Genomic DNA, 23,652 nt, shown 5'->3' on the forward strand with positions numbered 1-23,652 from the left:
TAAAGGCAAGGTAATTTTACTTGCCGGCAGCGGAAGGTTCTCAGCAAGATCTACCGAACAGGCAGCCCTGAAGACGTGGGTGCGCGAATGAAGTAAACAAGAAAGCCATATTCTTATGAAAGCCTTTACCGGAGCGGAGAACGGACGTTTTTGACAACTTGAGAACTCCTGTGTGAAATTCATAAATTGGCAGCGAATGAATCAATAACGGTTACGTCAAAATTAGTGATGTCAAGGCACGTGAAATAGCAAGCACTTTTAATCTTCCCTGCTTCATTTTTGGTGTTAGCAGAAGCTGGAAGAGCAACATGATGAAGCACAAGGCAGTTTCGCTGATTTTGTTGCCTGTGTGAAACAAAATACCTTCCGCCGCGTACGCGGTATCATATCTTTTACATCTGCGTGGTAGCAGTGACGTTGCAATATTTTTCTGAACTTTCCTACGTAACTTTGCTGCGCGTTACAGACGGGGATGTGTCAGTAGTGTGCAAATGAGGTACTCGACGGAAAATACCGATTTCTTTTGATACGAATCTTATAAAACCAAGATTGCCAAAGCGGAGAATGCGATTGTGAAAATTTAGGCGGCACTTAAGCCTCGTATACCAAAGAGTATATCAATAGGAGAAGCCATCGGCAATCGGCGTTCCTATGTGGTCTCCCTCCTAGGTACTGACCAAGCCCAATGCTGCTTAGCTTAGGTGATCCGATGTGAACTGCCGTATTTAGCATGGTATGCAATATGGTTGACAAGATACTACGAAAATGGAGGATCGTTGAATTAAAAACAAAATGTCCGAAAATTTAAAACTGCACGCAGTTTGTGTTGAGCAGTCTATTAGGCCGACACCACGGCAATAAATAGTGAAGGATATACAGTTACGAAAGTGATCTTTCAAACCCACAAATTTGAATTAAGGGCAGTTCTGAGCATATAACATACAATGAATAACGATACAACATAACTAAGATCGTTATTACATGAGACACTCAAGACGAAAAGCTGGGACATTCGCAGGTATTCTATTTGTGTCAATACTCCGGATGTAAAAGATTGGTTTGTGATTAGCCAAGTAGCTGTGAAAGAGCAGTAAACGAGTTGCGGTAATGCCGCAGTGCACTAGTTTTCAAACACCATTATCATAAATAACCATGTCAGGGCCTCTCGTGAAGCCACTAAAACGTAGGCCAAAATTTTCTCCTCAACAACATCCGCACTACACTTCCCAGTCAGAGCGATTAATCCAGGTTCTTCCGATAACTCAACATAGTACATTTTCAGTGGTACTCTTTTATTACTCATTCTCCAACGTCACTTACAACAAAAAGGTACCGCAATGTATTGCTTATATCGGACTGCACTTTCGTGCGTTCACGAAAAACAATCTTTACTTCCACGTTGTAAACTGGCCGTGGTAATGATAATATCAAGCTCGAAAATACAAACCATTTTAAGCAGATATGGCTGTTCCGTTTTTTATGAAACGCGCAAATCTGAATTAATGTCTCTTATAAACATTATTACGTAGAGCTGTGGTACTGCGACATGTGTTTTCATATACTTTTCTCAGGTGTTTCGGTTGTGCATCCAGAAATACTCCGGGAACGTGACAGTGATGGAAGATTGGTACTAAAAATAACCAATGACATACTGCTTACACTTCACAAAAGCTCCGTGCTGTCTAGCGAGTTCTTGCTTCGTACATATTTTGGAAAAATTCCTATGCACCACTACGTGAGTGATACGGATCTTGCATCTCAATAGTACAGCCTTCAAAGAGCATAAAATATATGCTTTATTTCCTAATGTGTTACAGATGGATGGTGCACAGTTAGAAGAAGACTTGTATCATGATCCCCAAAACATGGCTTCTGTGTCAGTTACCTCAGAAGGTGGCCTGCGTGTTGTAAGTAAACACATGCGTTTGAAAATGTAGAATTTACCTACACCTGCATATTAAGAGAGATATTCGTGCGCAGCCTGTTCTATAGTGCAGTTAGATCTATGGGACGTTTCAGTCAGTTTTAAGGCGCAGCCTGTTGAAAACCAGGAAGCAAGCGAGGGTAAGAGGAGGCCGCTTTATTGATGACGTTCGAGCGGCCAGCGTTATTCGCTTGATGAAGAAGATGTCACGAGCCTGGCTGCTCGTGCGGTGGCTGCTCGTCTTCGCTTCGGTGTCATCGTCTTAACCAACCAGATCACATTTTGTAACATTCTCCGGGCCGGCGCCATAATATGAATCTGGTTGGCTTCGGATGGCTAGTATCGTGAACACGAGAACGGCTTGGGGATTGATTGTTGTGCCCAAGATCGAGAAAAACTGGAGACTTCCTCGGTATTGTGTACGCAGGGCGCAAGGCGTAAAGGTATCTGTTCTGCCACCCTGATTTCCAAGGTCTCTCCAGAAGGTGCTGTCCGTACTTCGAACGTTCACAAAGTGTCTCTGCTGATGAATCTTCAGGCGCTGAAGTCGAGAATAAATATTCGGCGCTTTCTCTCGTGTCGGTTTCCGCTTCAGTTTCGGCGAGGACTTTCAAGACCAGTGGACTTTCTTCGGAAGATTCTTCGTCTGTAGCTTGTGGTTGGTCCGCCTCCAAAGAGGCCCTTTCCTGATAAAACACTGGTCCTTGAGTTGATGCGTACGAGCTTGACACTGGTTCTGATCTTATAACTGGTGAGGTACGTTTCGCGTCTCCAGGAACTGTCTACCCAAAAACCTTCTTCGGGGGCGTCTCTGATATAGCCGTCGATGTGGACAGAGTCGGCAGTTTTTCTAATGTCGGTCCTTTCCATTTGGCATCACTCAAGGACGTGATGTGTAATCCTTTGGAATTCCGACATGAGAGTCTTCTTGTCTTCTTGCCATTCTTGGCACGGTGGAAGGGCCTGGCGCAGCGAAAGCAGCAACCTTGTTTTTGCCATTCCGCTTTCTTTTCGTCTAATGTGATTTGAGCGTGGCAGTCCTCTGTGAAGTGGTCGTTCGATTCACAGAGAAGAGATCCAATGCGGGATATTGTTACCATCAGTGCGGAAGAAGAACCTTGAATGTTTTCCTTGACTTGGTTCCGGTGTGGCTTTGTTCTAATAGGCATGTCTGATGCAGTCATTACGGAAGTGATCTCCCGACTTCGCCCTTCCAGGTTCAAAAGTTCAAGTAACGTCGATACTTCACCAGCCTGCTCTCTTCCCTGTACTTGTGGCGTTGTTAACGTTAACTGGTTGAACCTGAGCACGAGCTCATAGGGCAAATTCTGCAATAGCGCCGTCTGCAACATAATGCCGTACGACTCAATGGGTACTCCGAGGTTCTTAAGGGATCTAATGTGAGTGTGTACACGTTCATGGAGCGTGTGAAGGCCGTTCAAGTCTTCGCAGGATGTCACTTTCGGGAGGTTTAGCTGTTTGCTCATGTGGTCGTTAATTATGAGGGTTTTGTCTCCAAAACGTTGCTGCAGCAGTTCGATGGCTAAGGAGTAGCTATCGTTAGTTGTAGGTAATCCGCTGATTACGCCCTGTGCATTCCCCTTCAGATAACTGCGCGGATACTTGAATTTATCAACGTCTGTTAGGCACAGGTTCCTATGTATCGTTTACTCGTATTTGTCCCAAAATGCAGGCCACCTTATAAATTCTCCGTCAAAAGGTTGGATCTCAAGTTTGGGAAATTTAGCTTGAACTCGTTCTTGAGGTGACGTTGCGGCCTGTAGCACACCTCTAGTCGTTAAAGTGCATGCGACTGAAAGATGTCTTTCAGCGCGGAAGGTCATACGTGCGATGGAATCACGGTAATCGTCTACAGCTCTCAGTTCATCATCTAGTTCTTCATCGGGGACGAGGTGCTCTATCTCTTTGTCTATTTCGGTTAAGGCAGCGTCCTTCTGCTTCAGCATATTAAGCTGTTCAGCCAGGTCACCGATCGGTAGTGGGGTCACCTCCATCATGGACTTCATCTCGCTGATGATCTTTGTAGTCGAGGCGGGGACCACACCGCGTTTCCTTTTCAGGCGGTTCATAATGGGGCTCGGTAGGCAGAGATGCCGTTCTGGTGGGAGGTGATGCGATGCGTCCTTCTTGGACGGTGCGTCCTCTTCTGTGGGCTTGCTTCATCGGTAGGGTCTTCAACAGTGTGATCCTTCAATCCTGGTCATGGCACCAAATTGTTGAAAACCATGAAGCAAGCGTGGGTAAGAGGACGCCGCTTTATTGACGACGTTCGAGCGGCTAGCGTTATTCGCTTGATGAAAAAGATGTCTCGAGCCTGGCTGCTCGTGCGGTGGCTGCTCGTCTTCGCTTCGGTGTCGTCGTCTTCTAACCAACCAGATCACATTTTGTAACACAGCCCTTTGGCGCCCGTTGTTCGTCTGAGTGGCATCATCATCGTCGTTCTAACCAGGCGAACGATGGCGAGACAGAAGAGTGAAAGGAAGCAAACGAGGAGACTGTCGCCTATTTGTAAAGGGAGGGCGGTTGGCTATGGCAGCTTAGCGAGACGCCTCTACGAAAGTAGCAGGGGGGGGGGGTACAGTCTGCTGAGTCGGCACGAGACCCTCGTCTGCGCAACGCTTGGCGAAAACGCTAAGGGGAGCATGAGCGTGACGATGACCTGCGTTCGCTTCCTAAGATACAATTCGTGGTCCCTTCCTGAGACGTGATAGGCGCCGCCTACACAGGGGATCCCAATCGCTGCCTTCGAGAAAACCCACAGCGCCCTGCAGTATCCAGGAGAGAGTGCCGAACCGGCAGTGAAGCACCCGGCCGTGCTCTTTGTCAGCCGCTGCAGTAAACGAGGTGTCCGGGAGGAGGCTTAGTATTGCCGATACCCGAAACCAGAGTGTGTGCCGAACAATGAGCGAGAAAACCGGTGCTTATGCTTCGTGAGCCGCTGCAAACAAAAGTTTTCTGTAATCATACATAAATGTCTGTCTGCAATCATTTGTTCAAACATATTTTGCACAGTCAGAACAGTTACACAGCTGAGCCAAGAATTCGCATTAGGGAGTATTGTATTCACAAGTCGATTTTTTTTTATTGAACATTTGAGGAAAACAAGACTAAGGCGTATAATTTTTTCGAAGAATTCTGTGTATTCTTTGCGATTCCACCCCACGCATGAAAACTTTTAGCCATGCTGCAGAGTGCGCAACTAGCGTGTTAGCGTAATATTATATTGTTGAATTAGGTTTTTGTTGTGTGGACAACCAGAGAACCTCTCAAAATGAGGCAGGTTCAAAACGCCTTCGCCGACGATTCGAACAACCATGGCGGATAAGCCCTAAACTTGAAAAGTGAAAGTGGTCAACCGTGTTATTTCAAAAACAGCCACATGGCCTTCTTCGCGTATCATATCAGTTTGGCGTTTCGTAGGAGACAATGTCAAGCAGCCTCATTTTGCGCACTAGAAGTCAGTACCGTCAGGTTTTTCAGTTGTTGCCACTATGGTGAGCTTATTACTACTTTATCTTTACAGGAAGGTTTGGTTGGACCAAAATTACGCATCTCTCCAACTCCAAATGAGGAGCGGCTTGCTAGCGGGCACGTGGCACATTATCTGTCAGACATCCCTGAAGAGGATATGGACAACTACATGGAACAAGGTTAAATATCGCTTGTTATTTTTTAATGGTTTATGACTTGGGTTTAGCTCTTATGATGGCGTTTTCTTAGTTGAGTCTGCATATTGTCAAAACGGTGCTTAAGTTACACCTCAATGTTTAATGTACCGTTCTCATTAGCTGTTGGTGTTGACCAAAAGGCCGTCCACGTATTCCTGCTTCCTCATTTACAGCTCATACAGAGTTTTTTCGTACAGAAGAGTGGTCTCGGGGCTGTGTCTCGGACAGTGTCCTCCACATTATTTATACTGGTCCTTTGTCGTTCCGTAGGCCATCCCATCGAAATCATCGGCCCAGCTGCACTATATTTGCCAGCTTCAGTGGGAATTACACTGTGAATTAGAGAACCGATGACGCTAGCAACGGTTGACGGTGGAGCTAGTTTTCCCAGCATAGACTGGAATAACGCGGGCGCTTTAAATTTTCACCGGTCAAAATATCGTTTGCTCTATTCTCTGTACTCTGTTCATTCTTCTAATATAAACTGCATGTTGTGCTTTTATTGCCGGTTATTTAAAGTGCAAAATACATTAATTAAAATGCATTTCTGAATGTCTGCCAGCAATGACTCCTAGTAAATGAGGGTTCAAATAGAAAGGAGAAGCCAAACGTACTCGGAGCACAAGACGAACCTACAGCTTCTTTTCATTTCACAATTTTGTTCTGGCAGGTACTACTTACAAAAGAAAGCCAGCTGAGGCTGGGGTCATAACAAGTTCAGCAGTCCACAGCCTCCTGATAAGGCATGCGGTGCATAACCAGTTAGTCTACGAAGCACTAGACTTCCCCTATTTTATTGAAAGAATTTCTGTATATACCTCCGTTAGCCAGCCTTTGAGATTGTAAGCAGACCCGGTCGAACTCCACTGGGGAAGGTAATCTTGCCACCGCGCCAGCAGAGACAGCAGTTGGACAAAATGTTGCTTAGATCTATTTCTGATTTTTCTTTAGACGAAAGCAATCCAATGTGTAGAAATACAGTTGCAGTGAGATGAAACGGGCCCGTAAAGATTTTGAGATCCGTCTGGGTACAAAAATCCAAGCGGTTGCTTAGATACGCGTCCCATAAAAAAGGGAACCTCAATATCGAGCTCTAAGCAAACCTTCAATCCTCAAGAGCTGGCGAGGGAGGGGGATACAAATTTTCGTTTTTCTTCGTTCCGAAGTGTGGACCAAATTAACACCTCAGTAACCTAGCCTTCTGCCCGCCTTTTATTTCGGACTAATGTTTCTCAATCTGGAACATGCTTGCTCAATTTCGGTGGTTCTTTCTGATCTAGTTTCTGCTTCACTATCTTGTTGTAGGTATTCTGCATGCTGACTTCAAGAGGACAAGTTCCTCAGGCCACCTACTTGTGTTATAAAATAATATAGAGACGCGATGTACCCTTATGTCATGATAAAAAAAGCGGTTTTGTTGCCTGCAGGGCGCTGTCGGAAAATTTATGTATCATGAGTGAGAGCGAAAGACAACTATATGTTTATTACCTAACTACGCCAGCGACGTTACATCAAGTAGAACGTCTGAGCCTACAAGCGTAGCTGGCGAAGTCCCACAAGTAACTAAGGATGAGATAGAAAAGGCCTACGAAATCATGAAAAGAGAAAAAGCTACAGGTAACAATGTATAACCATCTATCTATTAAGGAATACTGGCATCATTGTACTACAAAAAAAATCTGACCTATTTTTCAAATGCATAAGCACAATAAAGATGCCCATACTTAAAAAAACACCAACATATTCTTCAATCACAAGAAGGTTGATAGCAAAGATCTTAAGAATTCAAGGCTCGGTGGTATACAAGCTGTTTACCAAGGTAATAGTTAAACTTACATGCAACAGCATTGGTTTTTTACGAAACTAGGGAACAGGCAGGGTTCAAAAGGGATAATCTATGATATTTCACATTCATGTCATAAACTGAGTAGTAGAAAAATTCATAGAGTATAAGCCCTTTTAAGTCCCATTTATAAACTTTGAAAAACTGCATAATTTAGTAAGCACCGCAGCAATCGTTGAAATATTGGAAGATCAATTTATAAAGGACACCAGCGCAAGACTCCACTACGACTTATATAAGCCATGTAGGGACAGAATAAACTTTCAGAAGAAAAACGACAAGTTCCGGATCAGAAAGGCAGTTCTGCCGGTAGTGCCATTTCACCAAACCTGTGCACAGCTGGTCTGGAAACGATATTTACTAAGCTTGAATAAGAGAGCTCATGATTTTGGGTAAACAGGGAGTACCTGAGCCATTTCAACTTGCAGGCGATATTGTCTTTCTCGGTGATTCGGCAAAGCAACTAAAAAATATTTGAGGAACAGCAATAAGAAAATTTGGCTGGCGGGCTACAAATATGAATAAGCCTAATTTATTGATAAATATAAATAGACATACTGAAAGCGCGCTCTAAATATTTGGTGACGCAACACTAGGGCGATTCCAAAAGTATAATTACCTCGTACGAGTTGAAGGGACTGATCCAAACAAGAAGAAATCCGGCGCATGATAGATATCAGATGGGTTTAACTGGGCAAGCACTACCAATAACTATAAGTAAGCTACGTCCCAATCTCACTGAAAATAATAGCATGCAAAACATATGTGCTGCCGGTGATGACATATGAAGCGCAACGTTTGAACGTTACTGAGCAACTAGAAAGCAAACGTAGACCCGCCCAACGTGCCATGAGCGTAGGATGACTGGGGTAACCTTTAGGGACTGGGAAACAGGCTTCTGGCTCAGGCAGAAAACTCGAATAGACGATTTAGTTCGAATTAGGAAAAATAAATGACTTGGGCTGGCTATGTATTCAGAAGTAACAATATGTGCAAGACCAGGATAACATAATAATTACCGAGAGCCCGGTCTACATAAGGAAAAGGCCATTAATCAGATGGAGCCACAAAATGAAAAATATTCCAGGCAAGGAGTGAACTCAGCAAGAGCAGGACAGGAGCTGGTAGGCGTCAATGAGCGATGATTTTGTGCTTAGGTGGACCTACATAGGATGATAATGATGACGTTGCTGATGATGCTGATGGTGGTGGTGATGATGTGTTTCTGAGGAAAACTAGTCCTGCTGCCAAAACGGCAGCCAGCAACCCTCTGTCTCTCGATATGTTTTCAAACAACTGCATTTCCCAGAGTTGGTCGTCTGGGTATGAGCTGAGCAGGGATTTAGGCTTGTTCTCGTGATTGTATATTTGTATAATATTTTAGTGTAGAATTTGTGATTGCACGATATTGTGAAATTGCCGAAGGACAAGACCCTCGTATATGTGGCAGGTTTATCTTGTCCTTGTTTAGCGTGCATACGCCTCAATGCTGGTCAAGGTAGCAGTGAGTGTGTGCCACAACGATTGATACTTATTTGTTTGTAGAAGACACCAGAAAACAAATTCAGTTGTATTTAGCAATAAAAGCGAATAACTGTATCAGGCCCATTTGAATCTCAAATGACTAGTAATCTCTCGGTAATAGGCCAGGCGGTCTTTTCAAGGTCTCAACGGAGGCTACTCGGTGGCTCAACACGCAATTCATTTACCCGTATTGTGAGCTGCTTCGTTGCTTGAGAGGGAAAGTTGTGTAGGCGTTAATACAACTTAGACCATTCTCACCAATCGCAATTTACCAAAATCGGTCCTGCTTGTGGCGCTATGTTCCGTTTAATGGAACTTGTAACAGCCATTTTGTGGTCACTGAAGATCACTTTAGCTGAAGCGTATGCCAATGCAAGTGCGATTTTCCCATTCTCTGGCCCCCTTGCATTTTGTGACCTGAGTAAGTAAATTTGGAAGGAGATACAATTGTGTAACAAAGGTAATTTTCGCCTCGCATATCGTCTTGCGTTTTTTATTAGTGTGTACATAGGTATACGTCAGTATATTTGCCTCCATACGTCGACCAGCTCTACGGGAGTACTGGTGTGGAGAATACCCCAAAGCAAGATCATTAGTCCCTTTAAAGCCTGTGTAGTTGTTTTAGACAAGCCAGAATTTATTCTGGTTAAACAAGGAGATAAGCAAGTGTTGCGCACTATAAAAAGCTTATTTCGCCGAAGCAACTCCAGCGAAAAGAGCACCACTAATAGGAGTCACAATTCTCCTTTTGCCACGCTTTGTGTATATAACTACATGCACGTATACATGTCCGATATAATGGACATTGAAATTCAAAAAAATACTGTAGCGATGTTTTGAGTAAACGTACATTTTAATCTGTGGTTTTGCCATTATTGGCAGTCCATTTACATTCTTTTGCAGACATTGCAAATTACAGCAGCGTAGCCAGAATGGACTTCATGCAACCTAATGATGGTACGTTACCAGCAAAACACAAGCTTCATCCAACGGGAAGTAGCCAATGCATTACTGAATACACCTGTATTTTTCAGGACACGGCAAAGTGTCAGGAAGATCTGACAACACAATCTACCCGGAACTTTTAGTGTTCGTAGACTCATCATTTGCTCAGAGATTTTCAAGTTCCACGAAAATCATAAAATACGTGGCCATCACGGTGAATGCTGTGAGTAAACTTGAGAACAGATGCTTATTTCAATATCGGATGAATTCTATATAATGTGACGTGAGATCATATCGTGCAATTTCAAATTGTAGGCGCCTACTTCGTCTTCATAAAAAACAAATAATATAATGTCTATATTCGCTCTAGAATGTGAACTGGTTTAATGCAACGACTATTTTGACCGCAGTTGATGCCAAACCCAGATAATTCGAATATACATCCCTCTAGGGTACGAGTAAGGTTTGCTCGTAGGCCTGTTTTTCCTGTTTTCGCTATAACAGTGGGGAAAGTTTGGCGACTTACTTAAAATTTTTGTATAATTCCAGGGTATTATTCCTCATTTTTCGCTTACGGGGAGCAGTTTCCAGGTGCAGATCACCAGGCTTAACCTTGCCGCTTTTCCGGATGACATATTGCGCAAGACTGCCCAGAAGTTAAAAAATAAAATTGGTTGGTGCGACAGCGGAATATTGGAAAGATGGTCTTGTGGCCGACAGAATGAAAACCGCTTGTATCCCGTACATGAACCATTTATCACATGGCTTGAAGAATGTTGCCGAACTTTACGGGGTTACAGTACTTTTTTCTGCTCTGAACGAGCTTGGCAAGCTTTCTAAATAGGTAGAATGGAAGTTGTAAGGACAGAAGTCTGACAGCTGTTGCAATAATAGGCATGATTTTTCATTTGTTCTGTACAACACGACAATTATGTACTCATTGCTATTATCCCATGATAACCGTTATATTGGCCAGTCAGGCGGGTGTATCAATGTTTGACTCACGGAACACCTGTGGCCAGTCAAGAACAACCCTCATGCACACATCATTGGGCATTGCGCGAGACCACACAGATAAAAACCTAGTGCAATATTGTGCAATATTTGAGAACAGCAGCGTGTTGTGGCGGAAGAATCACTATTTGACACGAGAAGTAATTCAAGCTTTCTGTATTACATATTCATTTCGCCATACAATTTCTTAATCTCCTCCTGAGAAGGTTTTTTTTGTTGGTTTATTTTTGAGGTGTGCTTAAATGTTTTTTTTTTCTGGAAGAGCTTTCTTGAATTCTTATGTTCTTAGGTTCCCAATGACGAAAGCGGCAAACATATGTCTTTCCGTTGTGTTTAATGCTCTCTTAGAGCAATCATCGAGCCCACACTTTCTGCTGTTGTTTTCGCGTGTCACTGTATTTTAGTGATTTTCTACGTTATTTTAAAATAATCACAATTATGCTGTACTTTAATGATGTTCCTGTGTCACTATGTTTTAATGATTTCCTAGAAAGCCGATTGATTTAAGAAACAGTATTGTTAGACATCCGAACAACGTTTCTGAATGCTGTTCAAGCGGCGAGTGGGGGAAAGAGAAGAGCTCCGTCAAGCTGACATCTCGTCGGCTTTTTCTGCGGACCTCCAGCATCCTATATTTTACTTGATGCGAAATAAATAAATGAATGAATGAAAACAGAAAAAACGATAAAAAGTGTGTCACCCAAGCCAAGGTGCAATTACGTGGAAATAATTTTTTTTCTTATTGAATGCATTACTTTAGGTGTTTTTTCCGTTGTTTGTTGAGTGTGAACATTCTAATCTTGTGTTTATCGAACCGTAATCATGTAACCATTGTAAGCTTCTGTGAATCAAAACACACTGTGGAGGTGGCACGTGCTCATTCACGGAGTGTATACTTGTAACAAGGAGGCATGGAGGTGGCACGTGCTCACTGTGGCACATGCTCATTCTGAGTATGTACTTGTGTTTATGCGCCACAAAAAACAGTGGCGAGTTACCGCCGTCATGTGTGTCTTCTCTGCTTTTCTCTTCTTGCAAGCGCTACTTAAGGACGTAACAGCACCAACTAGCCCACCTGTCGATTTTACTGATTCACAAGCACTCTCCGCTTGTTTTAGTTTTTCTTCGGCGGCCGCGCTCAGAGGGTCCACGTCCGCTAAGCTTACCTCAAGTGCACAACGCTCAAGTTAGAGTTTATGACACTTTGTCCCAAACATTCGTCATTTAAACTACCAGCGACCAACCATTCGAAAACGTTATCACTTATGGGACTTAACTTTGCCTAACCAGTTCTGTTTGGTAACTACATTTGTCTCTTCGTTGCACTGGGAGCTTAGAAATGCGGTTTTTTCCTTGCAAGCCTACGTAACGACCCGCCGCGGTTACTCAGTTTCTAAGGCGTTATGCTGGTGAGCACGAGGGCGTGGGTTCGATTCCCGGCCGGGGCGGCCGCTTTTCTGATGGAGGCGAAAAGCAACAACGCCCGTGTTTACGAGATTTTGTGGCACATTAAAGATCCCCGTGAGGCCAAAATAAATCCGGAGCCCTCCACTACAGCGCACCTCATCACCTGCGTCGAGTCGGCGCGCTAAACCCTGCTATCAATCAATCAGGGGCTACGAAACGAAATTTACGTTTATTATTGTTCTGTACTTTTACTCCCCAGGGCCGCAGCCTGAGAGGGTAAGTGCCATAAAAGTATTCAGGTATTCTAAGCAGAGGTACTTGGGCTCCATTGAATAGAGGAGATAGATGGATGTTTCAACGCCCACCATATACGTTAAGGCGGTGTGCGGGGACGTGTTTTTTGCAGCCGATTTAGTGGGGTTTAGACAATAAATTGCGATACTGATGTAGAACCACTCGCAGTAAAGGCCAGTTGAAACACAAATGAATCTATACTCCGCCATTATTTCCGCTACATTAGGTTGAGCGGTATTTGTCGTTTTTTTTTCAGATAAATTTAAGGTACCTCAGTGTTCCAAGTCCCCGTGTAAGGCACAGATTAGTAGGAGTAGAAATATTGCAGGTAAGAAAATGAACGCCATTAACGTTTTTTTTCTCATTTAAATGCGTGTGTGGCCGCAAAGTGTCTGCATTCGGTTTGATTTGCAATAATCTGGGATTTGCAGTGATATTCAAATGAAATATTTAAAATCACTGAAAAGTTGTTTCGAACCTTGCTCGATCAACATTCTCCAACGCATTTTGGCTTTATTGACTATGGCAGTTGTTGGTAATCGAGGTAGTCCATGACGCTGTGCTGTAAATTCATGGTGGCACAGTTACGCAGGATGGGGGGGAGGGTTTTGCTATAGCTTGACGTGCATCACGCGTAGTCGCAAATTAGCGCCTAAACGTCGTAGAAGATTGTAGAAACATTGTAGAAGATATCAGCCTTGTGACATAATACTGTGTCTCCATTAAAATTCACAGGAACCAACGTACCCACGTAATGACATCGCCTCAACTTCTAACCTTAATCTTGAATAGCATTAAATAGAATAACGGCAACAAATTGGTTGTCAGTTTATATAAGGTCTCGAAAACTTCTGTTTGCTATCAAATTTGAATTTTAAGAGTTGCGAAGCGTATGGAATGGTGATACCAGCGAATATTTCATGTATGCTGCGTCATCATGAAATAAAGTTGTAAAGTAAGTTGCATATACAGTTAGTGGCTGAGTGCTTGGTATTTTTAGTAACACATACATGTTGAATTTGTGAGTCAGGAAGCTTTTTTTCAAGTGCGGCAGTTCCGTTGCGAACTTTTGGGTGGGAATGCAGTTCTCTGCTGGAATTCCGATATACAATTTTATATATTTGAATATTGACACACTGTACCAATGTCCTTAGATTGTTGATGCGTGTTTCAACAAAAAAAGTTATGTGTTATTTCCCCTCGGCGCATTTGATAGAGCTCTGTCAGTATGCTTTATGAGGCCTGTTTCAGCCCGTAGTTGGCAGTTGCTTAGAGCTAAAATACAGGAGTTTATTTTATGAGCTCGGCTACTGGTTCCTCGGATGCTGTTGGGCTCAGATTTTGACAAGGCTTGGTTGGGGCCAATTACCTACCTGGCGTGAAGGGTTCTTTCAGATTCCTCATCGTCTTATATTTTACCTCTTGGATATCAGCACGCCAAACTGTGAGCGGAACCTTGATAGTAGTCACGTAACATGATATTGGAACGGTTTTTTCTGGTTCGAATTTAGTTTGACATAGTTAAATGATGGGAGTGATACGGCTTGCGGAAATTCGACTGCAGGGAATCCGGGCCAGCTGGTCCAATACAATGCAAGAGTCAGCTACGATTCTCACCGTCAAAGTACGTTCTGCTTCAGCGTTTGCAGAGGATGATCTGGAGATATTTCCCCCAATTATCATATGTTATGAAAGTCTAAGTATCCACCTTGACTATTGTCGGGCAATATTTGATGCCAGTGATAGGTTTGGGGTATCAGAGGACAACTTCTTCATTTTACTCATGACCTGATCTTCCGGCATACATGCGCTCTCACGCAAGATCCCCGCTAAATTTCTGCCATTGGGCCCGTTTACCTCAATTGCTGGTGCCATCGGTTTTACTATAGGGTGGCGCGGAGACCTTCTGAAGTTTCCCTGTAATTGAATGCCGTTTTTTCTTCACAAAATCCTGCTCGTTTGAGAATCTGAAACGCCTGACTGTAGCTAGATATCGTGATGTGTAAAAAGTGCACAGCAACATCGTAACTGCGAGATGCAATTTCTGCAAAATACAGCAACGTACAATAGTTAAGAGTAGGTTCAATAGCACTTCACTAGGACTGACATCTATGCCAATGCTGGTGAGTAGCTTAACATTAACCAAGACCGAGGCGAACATACCCCATCCCTTCTTCCACCGTTGTAGCATGTGCCATGAAGTTGCGTTGCCATGAGGTAGTGTTAAGAGAATGCGTGATGATGACTCCGCCCTGAGCCTCGTATTTCTTTATTCAAACAACTTGGGCAGCTGTCACCCTACGTCTTGGACAGGAGCAGGCCGAAGTTTATCAACGGATGTGCCGTAAACTTCTCATGGCAAGGAAGTAAATTTGTAGCAGGGCATTGTTAGTGCTAAAACTCATGCAGGTCCATGTCGAGCCGCCAGCCGCACTTTGAGACGCACTGACATAGCAACGGCGGAAGCACCCATTAAGATGCTGCGCTGACAAGGCCTAGCATATTCAGAATATGTCTTAGTGCTTCACGGAACCGATTTGATTGTACGGGCCCAAAAAGGGCTGAAAACTGCACAAGACTGCTTGATTAGTTCATTGACACAGTAAAAATACTCTACGCAATTATTGAATAGTGCAGGGGTCAGATAAAGACAAACCTGAACCGCACCCCTCATTTTCCTCCTTCGTGTTCTTGATGTTCTGGAGAACACATATCACGCAGGATCAGAGGTCAGACAATATTGCCTGGTTGGCCCAGCCCATTCGTCTGTAATATTTTTGTGTTCAACCCTGCTTCCCAAAAAAACGAAAAGAATAAATTTAAATTGTGCCGGAAAAGGGAGTTGAGTACCTTCAAGCCTGTTTTGTTCGTGACTATCATGATCAGCTGATGACCCGGTGCACAAGGAGAAAATTGGACCATGGCCTTAGAGTTTCATTGATCGGTATACCTGCAAGGGGAAATACATGTTACCATGCACCCCGTCGCTTTTTGTTCAAAATCAGCAAATAAATTTCCTAAATTGCCACGTTTCATTCCTTTCATATTTAGCATTACCAAGAAACAGCTATTCTCTGTCCACTTGAATGGGATCCGAAAGCTCTAGACACACAAGCAACACTTTCAGCGCTCCATCGCTACGTCCAAGAGAAATCCGAATACCACATATATGACCTGGTCTACTTTTTAACATCGTGAGTACAAAAAACTTCAATTTTCGACGCTGCAATTAACGCACAAAGTGTATTAAAGTAAGTTATCTTTTGCACGTGTACAAGGTACAAATCAACAACCTGAGTTAAAAATGAATGTTTGCAAATATGCCGGATGCATGTAGTGGCCATACAACAGTAGCACGATTTACGAAAATTGCTTCCAAACATTTAGGAATAGTGAACTGAATACCACATTACGCTTCATAGAATTTCCGCACTTTAGCGTTATCTTATTGCACTTTGGTGCACACCGCTATAAACGTTTTTACTGTACTTTTATTCCAACGCGTCAAAGGCGTGACCACATTCAATGCGGTCTTATTGTGTACTTTAAATATAGACATCCTCTTATAGTATCATTAGGTAGAATAGTTTGCCAAAATTCTTGGCACATTTTTGCTACGTCCTTTGCTACCTAGTCTAGCGTCGGTTAAGAGAAGCCGCGGCTCTAATTTTATATTTCCTAATAATGAGGCGTTTTGGTGAGGTTTCGGCACAAATTTGAGTACATGATTGACACAGTGACCACGACGGTTCTGTATTACTGTGCAAGATATCAAAGAGCACTGTGCAGAAGTCGCGATAGGGATTTCAGTTGTTTGCTGTTATACTACATAGCCTTCAAATACACCATATTATTGAGCTGATTTTGTAAACACTTCGGATAATTTCGCCGCTGCTTTACATGTCCACGATTAAATATCTTGCTCCCTACTATGTAATAAATGATAGATTTTGGTATTCCAGTGCTTGTAAATGTTCGGTAATTCAACTTGTAATGTTTTGTGTTTTTAAAAAGAAATCTTCAGAACACACTCAAACAAAGCAAAAACACCAAATGCTTAAAGATGGTAATGCGAATCACAAGTGATGCCGAGCGCGCACAAAGACAAATGACAAGAAAAGTAGGGACGAATAAGGTGCATTTACCGTGTTTCATTTTGCCCTGGTCACCTTGAGTATCTTCAAAGTCACCCAATTCAGTGCACTATATTGTATGGTACAGAGATGTGATGCAAAAAAACGCCAATTGTTTTGCATTACTGCGGGAGCGTCTCCAGGATGACAGACACCAATTCACGAACACAAAGCGTTCGGTAACTTATTAGAGTGGTACACAAATACCCCCCACCAATACATGGATGCACCTAGAACCACATAAAGCAATGTATTTTAATGCCCTTTGAGCATTTTGCTAAAGCGGAGAGTAATATTGAGATACTGTAAACCTGGAACCGCAAATTGTCGCCGCGGCGCATTTCCTCCTCTTATCACCATTCTTCTTGCTGTTGGGGTGGTTGCTATTGATGGCACGTCGAGAGAGAGAGAGAAAAAACTTTTATTTGTCCTGTTTGTGGAGGAGAGCTAGACCTCCACCCTAGGCGTCGGCCAGGAGCCCTTGGGTCCTAGCAGCGTCTTCGGCTAACTGGACGGCCCAGGCTTGATTCGCCGGGTCTGAGCTGAGCAGTACGGTCTCCCACTGCTCATTACTGCTAATTTTGCGGCTCTGAGGAGTCGCCTGAGGACATGCCCATAATATATGTGCAAGATCGGCCCGTTCCTTGCATCTCCGACATTTATCTGAAAACTGTCCAGGATAACAATGACTATACGCGACGGGGTTCGGGTACGAGTTCGTCTGAAGAAGCCGCCAAACCACAGATTGCCTTTTACTGAGGGATGGATGAGCGGGGAGGTAGCGGGCTCGTTCAAGCCGGTAATGAGTAGTCAGCTCCCTGTAAGACACGAGCCTGTCTCTGCCCGTCCAGCGGAGCGAGTGAGCGTCTGGGTCAGAAGTGTCGACGCTAGCTCGGTCGGTAAAGCCTCGAGCCGCATCGTGCGCACACTCGTTTCCGGCCAGGCCCGAGTGGGCCGGTGCCCATATCAAGTATATCTTTCGATCCCATGGCACGTCGATAGAAAGTTTAATGCGGGGAGGGGGGGGGGCTAACTCGTGATGATGTATGTGCATGTTAGAAATGCTTTATCTGCCGCACGGAAAGGACCCTACTTGTCTTGTTTCTTTTCACGCAATGCGCGCCCTGTTTATCCAAAAAATTCCGTCGCACACACTGCCGCGCCTTTGTCCTGCCTTCGTTTGCTGTGTGTCGGTTCTTCTGACGGCAGTATGTACAACAGACACCTCAACGCGGCAGAAAAAGCAGGCAGGAAACGCGCCGTTTCAGGCCGATTTATCAGTCGCGATATACTGCCTTAATCGTAATGCACAGAGAAAACCTGCAGCGCCCTTAAGCAGGGTGCGCGTGTTTTTTGAAAACCTGTACCTATGTCCGGTAATACGCAGCACCGTAATAAAGGAAAAAAAATTCACCATCTTCCCGCGACGGAAACCATGGGTAGATGCAACGCATCGTGCGGTTTCCGTTGCATTTCCGTTATGTAGTTTCCATTTAACGTGTCAATTTGTTGTTGCTTCCATTATACTACGTACGGTTGCGCCGACCATCGCGATAGCAGTCCTGTTAGTCTCCATTGAAATCATCGGTGGTCATCGGATGTCATTGGAGCGGCGGAACGACTGAGCGGAGCGGCGCAGTTACCGTGTTTATAGGTACCGCGCGTTAATGGTGAGGGGAATGAGAGAGAGCAGCGCATGCGCATGCGTTAGAAGTTTAACCAAGCGCTAACGCGCGCTGACGCACAGCTGGCATGGCGACGGGAGCGAGCGCTGACACGCAGATGGCGCTGCGGTGAGAGCGGCGTTAGCGTGCAGCTGGCGCGGCGAGGAGAATGGTGGAGGGATGCGGACTACGGACGACGTAATACGCCGGAGGGACAAGGCGAGTTAAAGAGATGCGTCTCATATAAAAGGGTAAATATAGACCATCAAAACAGCGCGTAAGCGTATTCCGGTAAGCGCCGATTCGCCACAGGTACTGCCTCAACCAAGTGACGCTGAGCAGAAGACTCTTCTCTTCAACGGAGTTCTGAGAAAAAGGCCGTTCAGTAGGAGGGGTTATGCTTTGTGACGCACACTGCAGAATCGATGACGTACGTGCATTTAAATGGCGTAATCCTAACACACATGCACGGAAAGACGAGCAAGGGGCGAAAAACTACAACAAAAGTGTGAGCGCTCCGCTGCACGTGTCAAAGTTACACTTGGGACAGCTGGCTTTGACCACAAACCGTGATGACTGCGCTCTCAAAATTTAGTTTTTCTCAAAACACTGCTCCGGTCATCTTAATCTAGAACAAGAAAATTATGCATTGTCGTCAAAACGCATCCGTACTCAGTATTACCGCCCGTTTTTTTTTTCTCGCACGGAGCGCCAGTGCAGGAAAAAAAGCGAAGAGGTCAAGGCAAGCTTCTTCCTGGCCCTTTGAACCACAGATAGCCATCGAACATCCGTCGGACATCAGCAGACGAGAATTCGATTTTCCCTGGACAATGTGAAATTCCAGGGGTGCATCACAATGTCAGAACGATTGTCTGGTGCACACAAATTCCTCAATCCAAAAACATCCAACAGACGGACGAGCACACGTTTTATACGTACTGGTGAGGGTTCAAAATCGTTCAATAATAAACCCATGTGGGTACGTCTACTGGTAGTAAGAAACAACGATGTTGGACATTCGCAGCATATTTGGTTGTACTCCTAACTTAAACAGACCCAACAGGTTTTTACATTCGCTCAAAAGCTATTCTGTGCCAGCTTGAGAACTTCTTGTGGCTATGGACAGAAGTGTAACTTCAAAAACGTACTTCGAAGAGCAACTCCACCCAAAGTATGACTTCATTCAATGGTTCATTGTAGGTTTTGTTTTAGTAAAAGTAAATTATAAATTCCCGCGGAATGGGCGCTGTATTTTGTAGGGGCGGTATTTTGCAGTATTTCTGAGCGGTGGGTAGTAGGTGTTCGTAGCATTCCTCAATGGGCAGTAGATAAGATGGAATAAAATGTTGGAATAGAACGCATGTTTTATAGCGAATATCGTGGTCGCGCACTTGACCTCTATTGTACATATTGCTATGTATTTCAATACATATGTGAACGTCTGTTTTACCTGGCGTATGCGAGTGCAACATACCTATAAGGAAGTCGGAAATGATTCCTCCAATAAAATACGCTGTAGTTCACTCTCACCTTGCTTTGGTCGTGACGTTGGTTAAGGTTTGCAGTAATGTTTGGTCGTGATCTTTGTTAATACGAGTTATAGGCCAAGTGGTAACTCTACTGTTGACAGTCTTCCGGGCATTCTCGGCCTGACAACAGGGGCAGTGACTAACCGTTTCCCGCTTTGCAAGAATTGTAATCCTTCTGCCTTTACGGTGTGCACAAGTAAAGACGTCACGTCTTACGCATCTTAACGAACAAAACGTGTTACTTAAAGAAAAAGGATGTCAGAGTGTTCTGGAGGACTTATGCTTAGTTAAAAAGTATGTATCTTAGCTGACGGCTAGTTACTTCTGAAATGTTCTGTTTTGTAACGAGATGAGTAAGGATGACATATGTTTGTGGCTTCTGTAGCGCGATGCTACGGAAGCGTTCTTTTGTGCCCTATAATAAAGGCGCGATAATCTTTCAAGTCTGAATTGAGAATTGTACTTATCTTTCCTGGTACAACAATCGGTGAACACGTTATGTAAATACGGCATAGCTGGTTTGCATGTTTTCTGCAATAATATAAGAAACGCCCAGAGACTACTTTTCTTGCATCACACAATGAGCATGAATAAAATAGCTAGTGCCATTGTCCTAAATTTGCCTTACTGAGCTACGTGCATGCAGCTGCGTTTACTGCCACAAAAACGGTAGCGAAATTATACTCGCGAACGTGTGTTGCGCTAATATTTACGAGAACATTTTTAAAGCTTTTATACAATTCCTATAGTTCAGGTTAAGATGAAATGTGGATACGGTAGGACTATACGTAAAAAAACCGTATTTCATGCACTTACGCTGTTACGCTTGAAGGTACAGTGGGGTTCACTGTTGAAGGAAAACGGCGATCGCGTGTCTTCTGCCCTTTGCGAAGCCCCGGCGCCGAGAAGTGGCGGGACTCGGAGACAGCCGGAACATGCGCACTGACTGCACGAAACTGAGCAGCGCAGTGGAGCGCCGTAGCAGACGACAGAGCGGGTTTCCCTTTAAGACCCCACTGTACAATGTCAAGAACTCTAAAGCTGCTCGTGGTCGCCCATGCTGCAAAGTAACCTAACTGGTGTACAGGGGAGCGCGAAGATTGTACTAACTTATTGGTCGGGAACGTATTGCAATCTTGTATACTCTGAAAACCGCTGACAGCGGCAAACGCTAAGCTGCGTCTTTATATTGTTGGACAATAAGGAGCCAGAAAACAAATTGCCTCAATGTAGCATTGGTATGCCATGATTTGACAACTTTAACCTAGTTTAGACGATATTCAATATAAATTATCCGCAATGTTCCCGTCGACATTTGCAGGGAAAATTACGCGACCGTTAACAATCTTCCTTGGCGCTGAAGCGGTGGCAAAATTAAGTTTAAAATGAACCAACACGATGACGAAGAATAAACAAGCGGTTGTTTTCTGCGCGAGCGCCACAACTCGCATTTGCATTAGTGAAGCGATACTATTCTGTGTCGAAGTCGCTGTTTTCAGCTTCCTTTTGCATAATCTTCATGGCATCCGTAAGGCTGAGAGGCTCAAATCGACCGCTCCTATTTCTAAGAGTGGTTAAAACCGCGAACCCGGACATGCCCTGGAGTTGTGTGCCGCACCTGCAGACCGCGGAACCCTGACTTCAGCGGCCCAACGCAGGTGCCCAGGCCTCGTGTTTGATTGTTTTAGTGCTTAAAAGTATGGTCGTGCATACCCCACATTGGCTGGCGAGCGTTGGTCCTGGGGCCCGCGTGAGGGGCGAAGGCTGGTGAAAAGGCACAGATGGCTCAAGAACCATCTATTTCAAAATGTAGGTATCTGAGCTGAACACTAATGAGCATGAAAATAAATCAAGTTGTCTGAATAAAAACGAAACCTCCTATAATGAATGTAGAATATGTATTCCAATAGGTTTTAAAGTTACTGGATTTTCCTCAATAAAAGTAGTGAAATTACTGCCAACCTGGGTTTCTTGTCGTATTGAGTAAGCACGGCACGGTCCGTTTTGACAGTACTGTACCTGTTGCAATTTGAGGTTGCGTTCTCTGGTGAGGCCCCACTGTGCGGCCATATTCGTGCTCTTGGTATCAAACTAATAAATAAAGATAAATATTGCCTGAAGTCTGGGTGAACCTCGAAATCTATGCCGCATAACGTCACTCGTTCCTGGCAGTTGCCGTTAAACTCGCTTTTCCGCCTCCGGCTCCCCTTTAACTATCAATGCTGCATTTGTACTTTGCTACCTCCAAATGTACCTGCTCGATTGTTTTTGCGCGACGATATTATTCTAAAGAGTGCTACACTTTTATGAAATGTGACGCGATGCTGGTTTAAAATGCCATCTGCCATGTGAATCTAAAAACGGTATTTTGTTGAAATCAGTCACGTTTGCTGAAGAACTTGCGGCTGTGTTAAATTTGGTAAGTAGTTATTTGGCAGACTTTCGTTGTCTATTCGATAAAACAGAAGTTAACTTGCACATTTCGGCTGCGGCGGTTACTAAGAACAAACTATATGGTTGTTTATTATGTTTATTTTAAAATCTCTCGGTATCAAATGTACGTACCAACTTTTTGTCCTGCACCGGGATAGATATGATCAAGTACGAATTTAAGTGAGGCTATAAGTCTTAAACAGAAAAAAAAAGAAAACAGGCAGCGTTTTCATTGCTACAGAACGACTATTGGTAGTGGCCAGTTCATGGGAAAAGATTAATATTCTTTCAAGGCATGGTGACAGTTATTAAAGAAACATTTTGTGTACCTCAGCAAAATTTCCGCGCCGTGAATTTATTATAGGAACTGCAGCATTGTAACGCAGGAGTATCATGCACTTTTCTTAGTGTCAAACATTATTAGCGTGTGCATTACTAAAAGTGTTGCTCAGTTAAATATATTTTGCGACTGAGCCTCTAAAGTTCAGGCTTCTAAAAACACTTTACCCCAATTTATTTGTTCCAAATGCAAAAGCAGCCATAACAGTTCCCTGCGCAAGTTGCCAGTGTTAAAATTCCTTCACAGTGAGTCCTTTGAAAGTACCAAAATAGCATCATATCTCCAAGAGTCAAACTGTTTCGAAAAGATTCTCAGCATTAATTTTCTCCTCTGTAGGAAAGACTTGGCAAGAGTGGATCCCCACGAAGTCGTGTATAAAAATGCCGGTAAGGACCTTTTATGCCGGATTACTTTCATTCCAGACATGACTTATTTGTACTTTACATAAATAGAAGTCGGAAATATTACGGCGTACTTACACCTTCCGGACCAAAGCGAACGCAAATGCACTATATGAAGAATGATTCGCATGTAATGTGACAGCGAACTCATTCTCTTTAGTAAAATTGTTAGGCTGTCTCATAACAAATATACAAAGTCTTCAGGGGAAACGGTGTGCGTTTAAAAATCTTCTCCTTTTTCGTAGCTCGTAGCACCTTTTTCCGGAAAAAAAACTGTTAAAGAAATGTATACGAAGATAGTTTAAACATATTATTATATATTCATTATATTTACAGGTACGTTTACGGCAATGCCTTGTAAATTTTAATTGTGAAGAGAGCAACATTTATAGAATTACGAATACGAATTTAAAGCTCAGGTCACGTTATCGTGTTCACGTGTTCTTCAACAGCGAGACTGTAATGAATGACAAATGTCATCACATACCAATCCAACCACTGACCAATAAAAT

The 23,652-nt window shown here is 43.7% G+C and overlaps 1 protein-coding gene across 3 annotated transcripts in view; it reads left to right on the plus strand.

Moving 5' to 3' along the window:
• The window catches only part of LOC144141960 (venom metalloproteinase antarease TserMP_A-like), a 61,675-nt gene that overhangs the window by 17,137 nt on the left and 20,886 nt on the right, over window positions 1-23,652 (plus strand). For 2 of the 3 annotated variants that reach the window (XM_077673395.1, XM_077673393.1), the window contains exons 2-9: window positions 1,572-1,735; window positions 1,818-1,907; window positions 5,469-5,595; window positions 9,863-9,937; window positions 10,015-10,148; window positions 12,897-12,968; window positions 15,692-15,834; window positions 23,076-23,125. In XM_077673395.1, coding sequence (XP_077529521.1) covers window positions 1,572-1,735; window positions 1,818-1,907; window positions 5,469-5,595; window positions 9,863-9,937; window positions 10,015-10,148; window positions 12,897-12,968; window positions 15,692-15,834; window positions 23,076-23,125 — 855 coding nt within the window. The remainder of the gene's footprint in view (window positions 1-1,571; window positions 1,736-1,817; window positions 1,908-5,468; window positions 5,596-9,862; window positions 9,938-10,014; window positions 10,149-12,896; window positions 12,969-15,691; window positions 15,835-23,075; window positions 23,126-23,652) is intronic. The other variant, XM_077673394.1, reaches the window with a different exon arrangement.

The sequence above is a fragment of the Haemaphysalis longicornis genome, unplaced genomic scaffold (genome assembly GCF_048455015.1).
Source record: "Haemaphysalis longicornis isolate Haplotype H1 unplaced genomic scaffold, Haemaphysalis longicornis Haplotype H1 scaffold_6, whole genome shotgun sequence".
In the NCBI taxonomy this organism is placed as follows: domain Eukaryota; kingdom Metazoa; phylum Arthropoda; class Arachnida; order Ixodida; family Ixodidae; genus Haemaphysalis; species Haemaphysalis longicornis.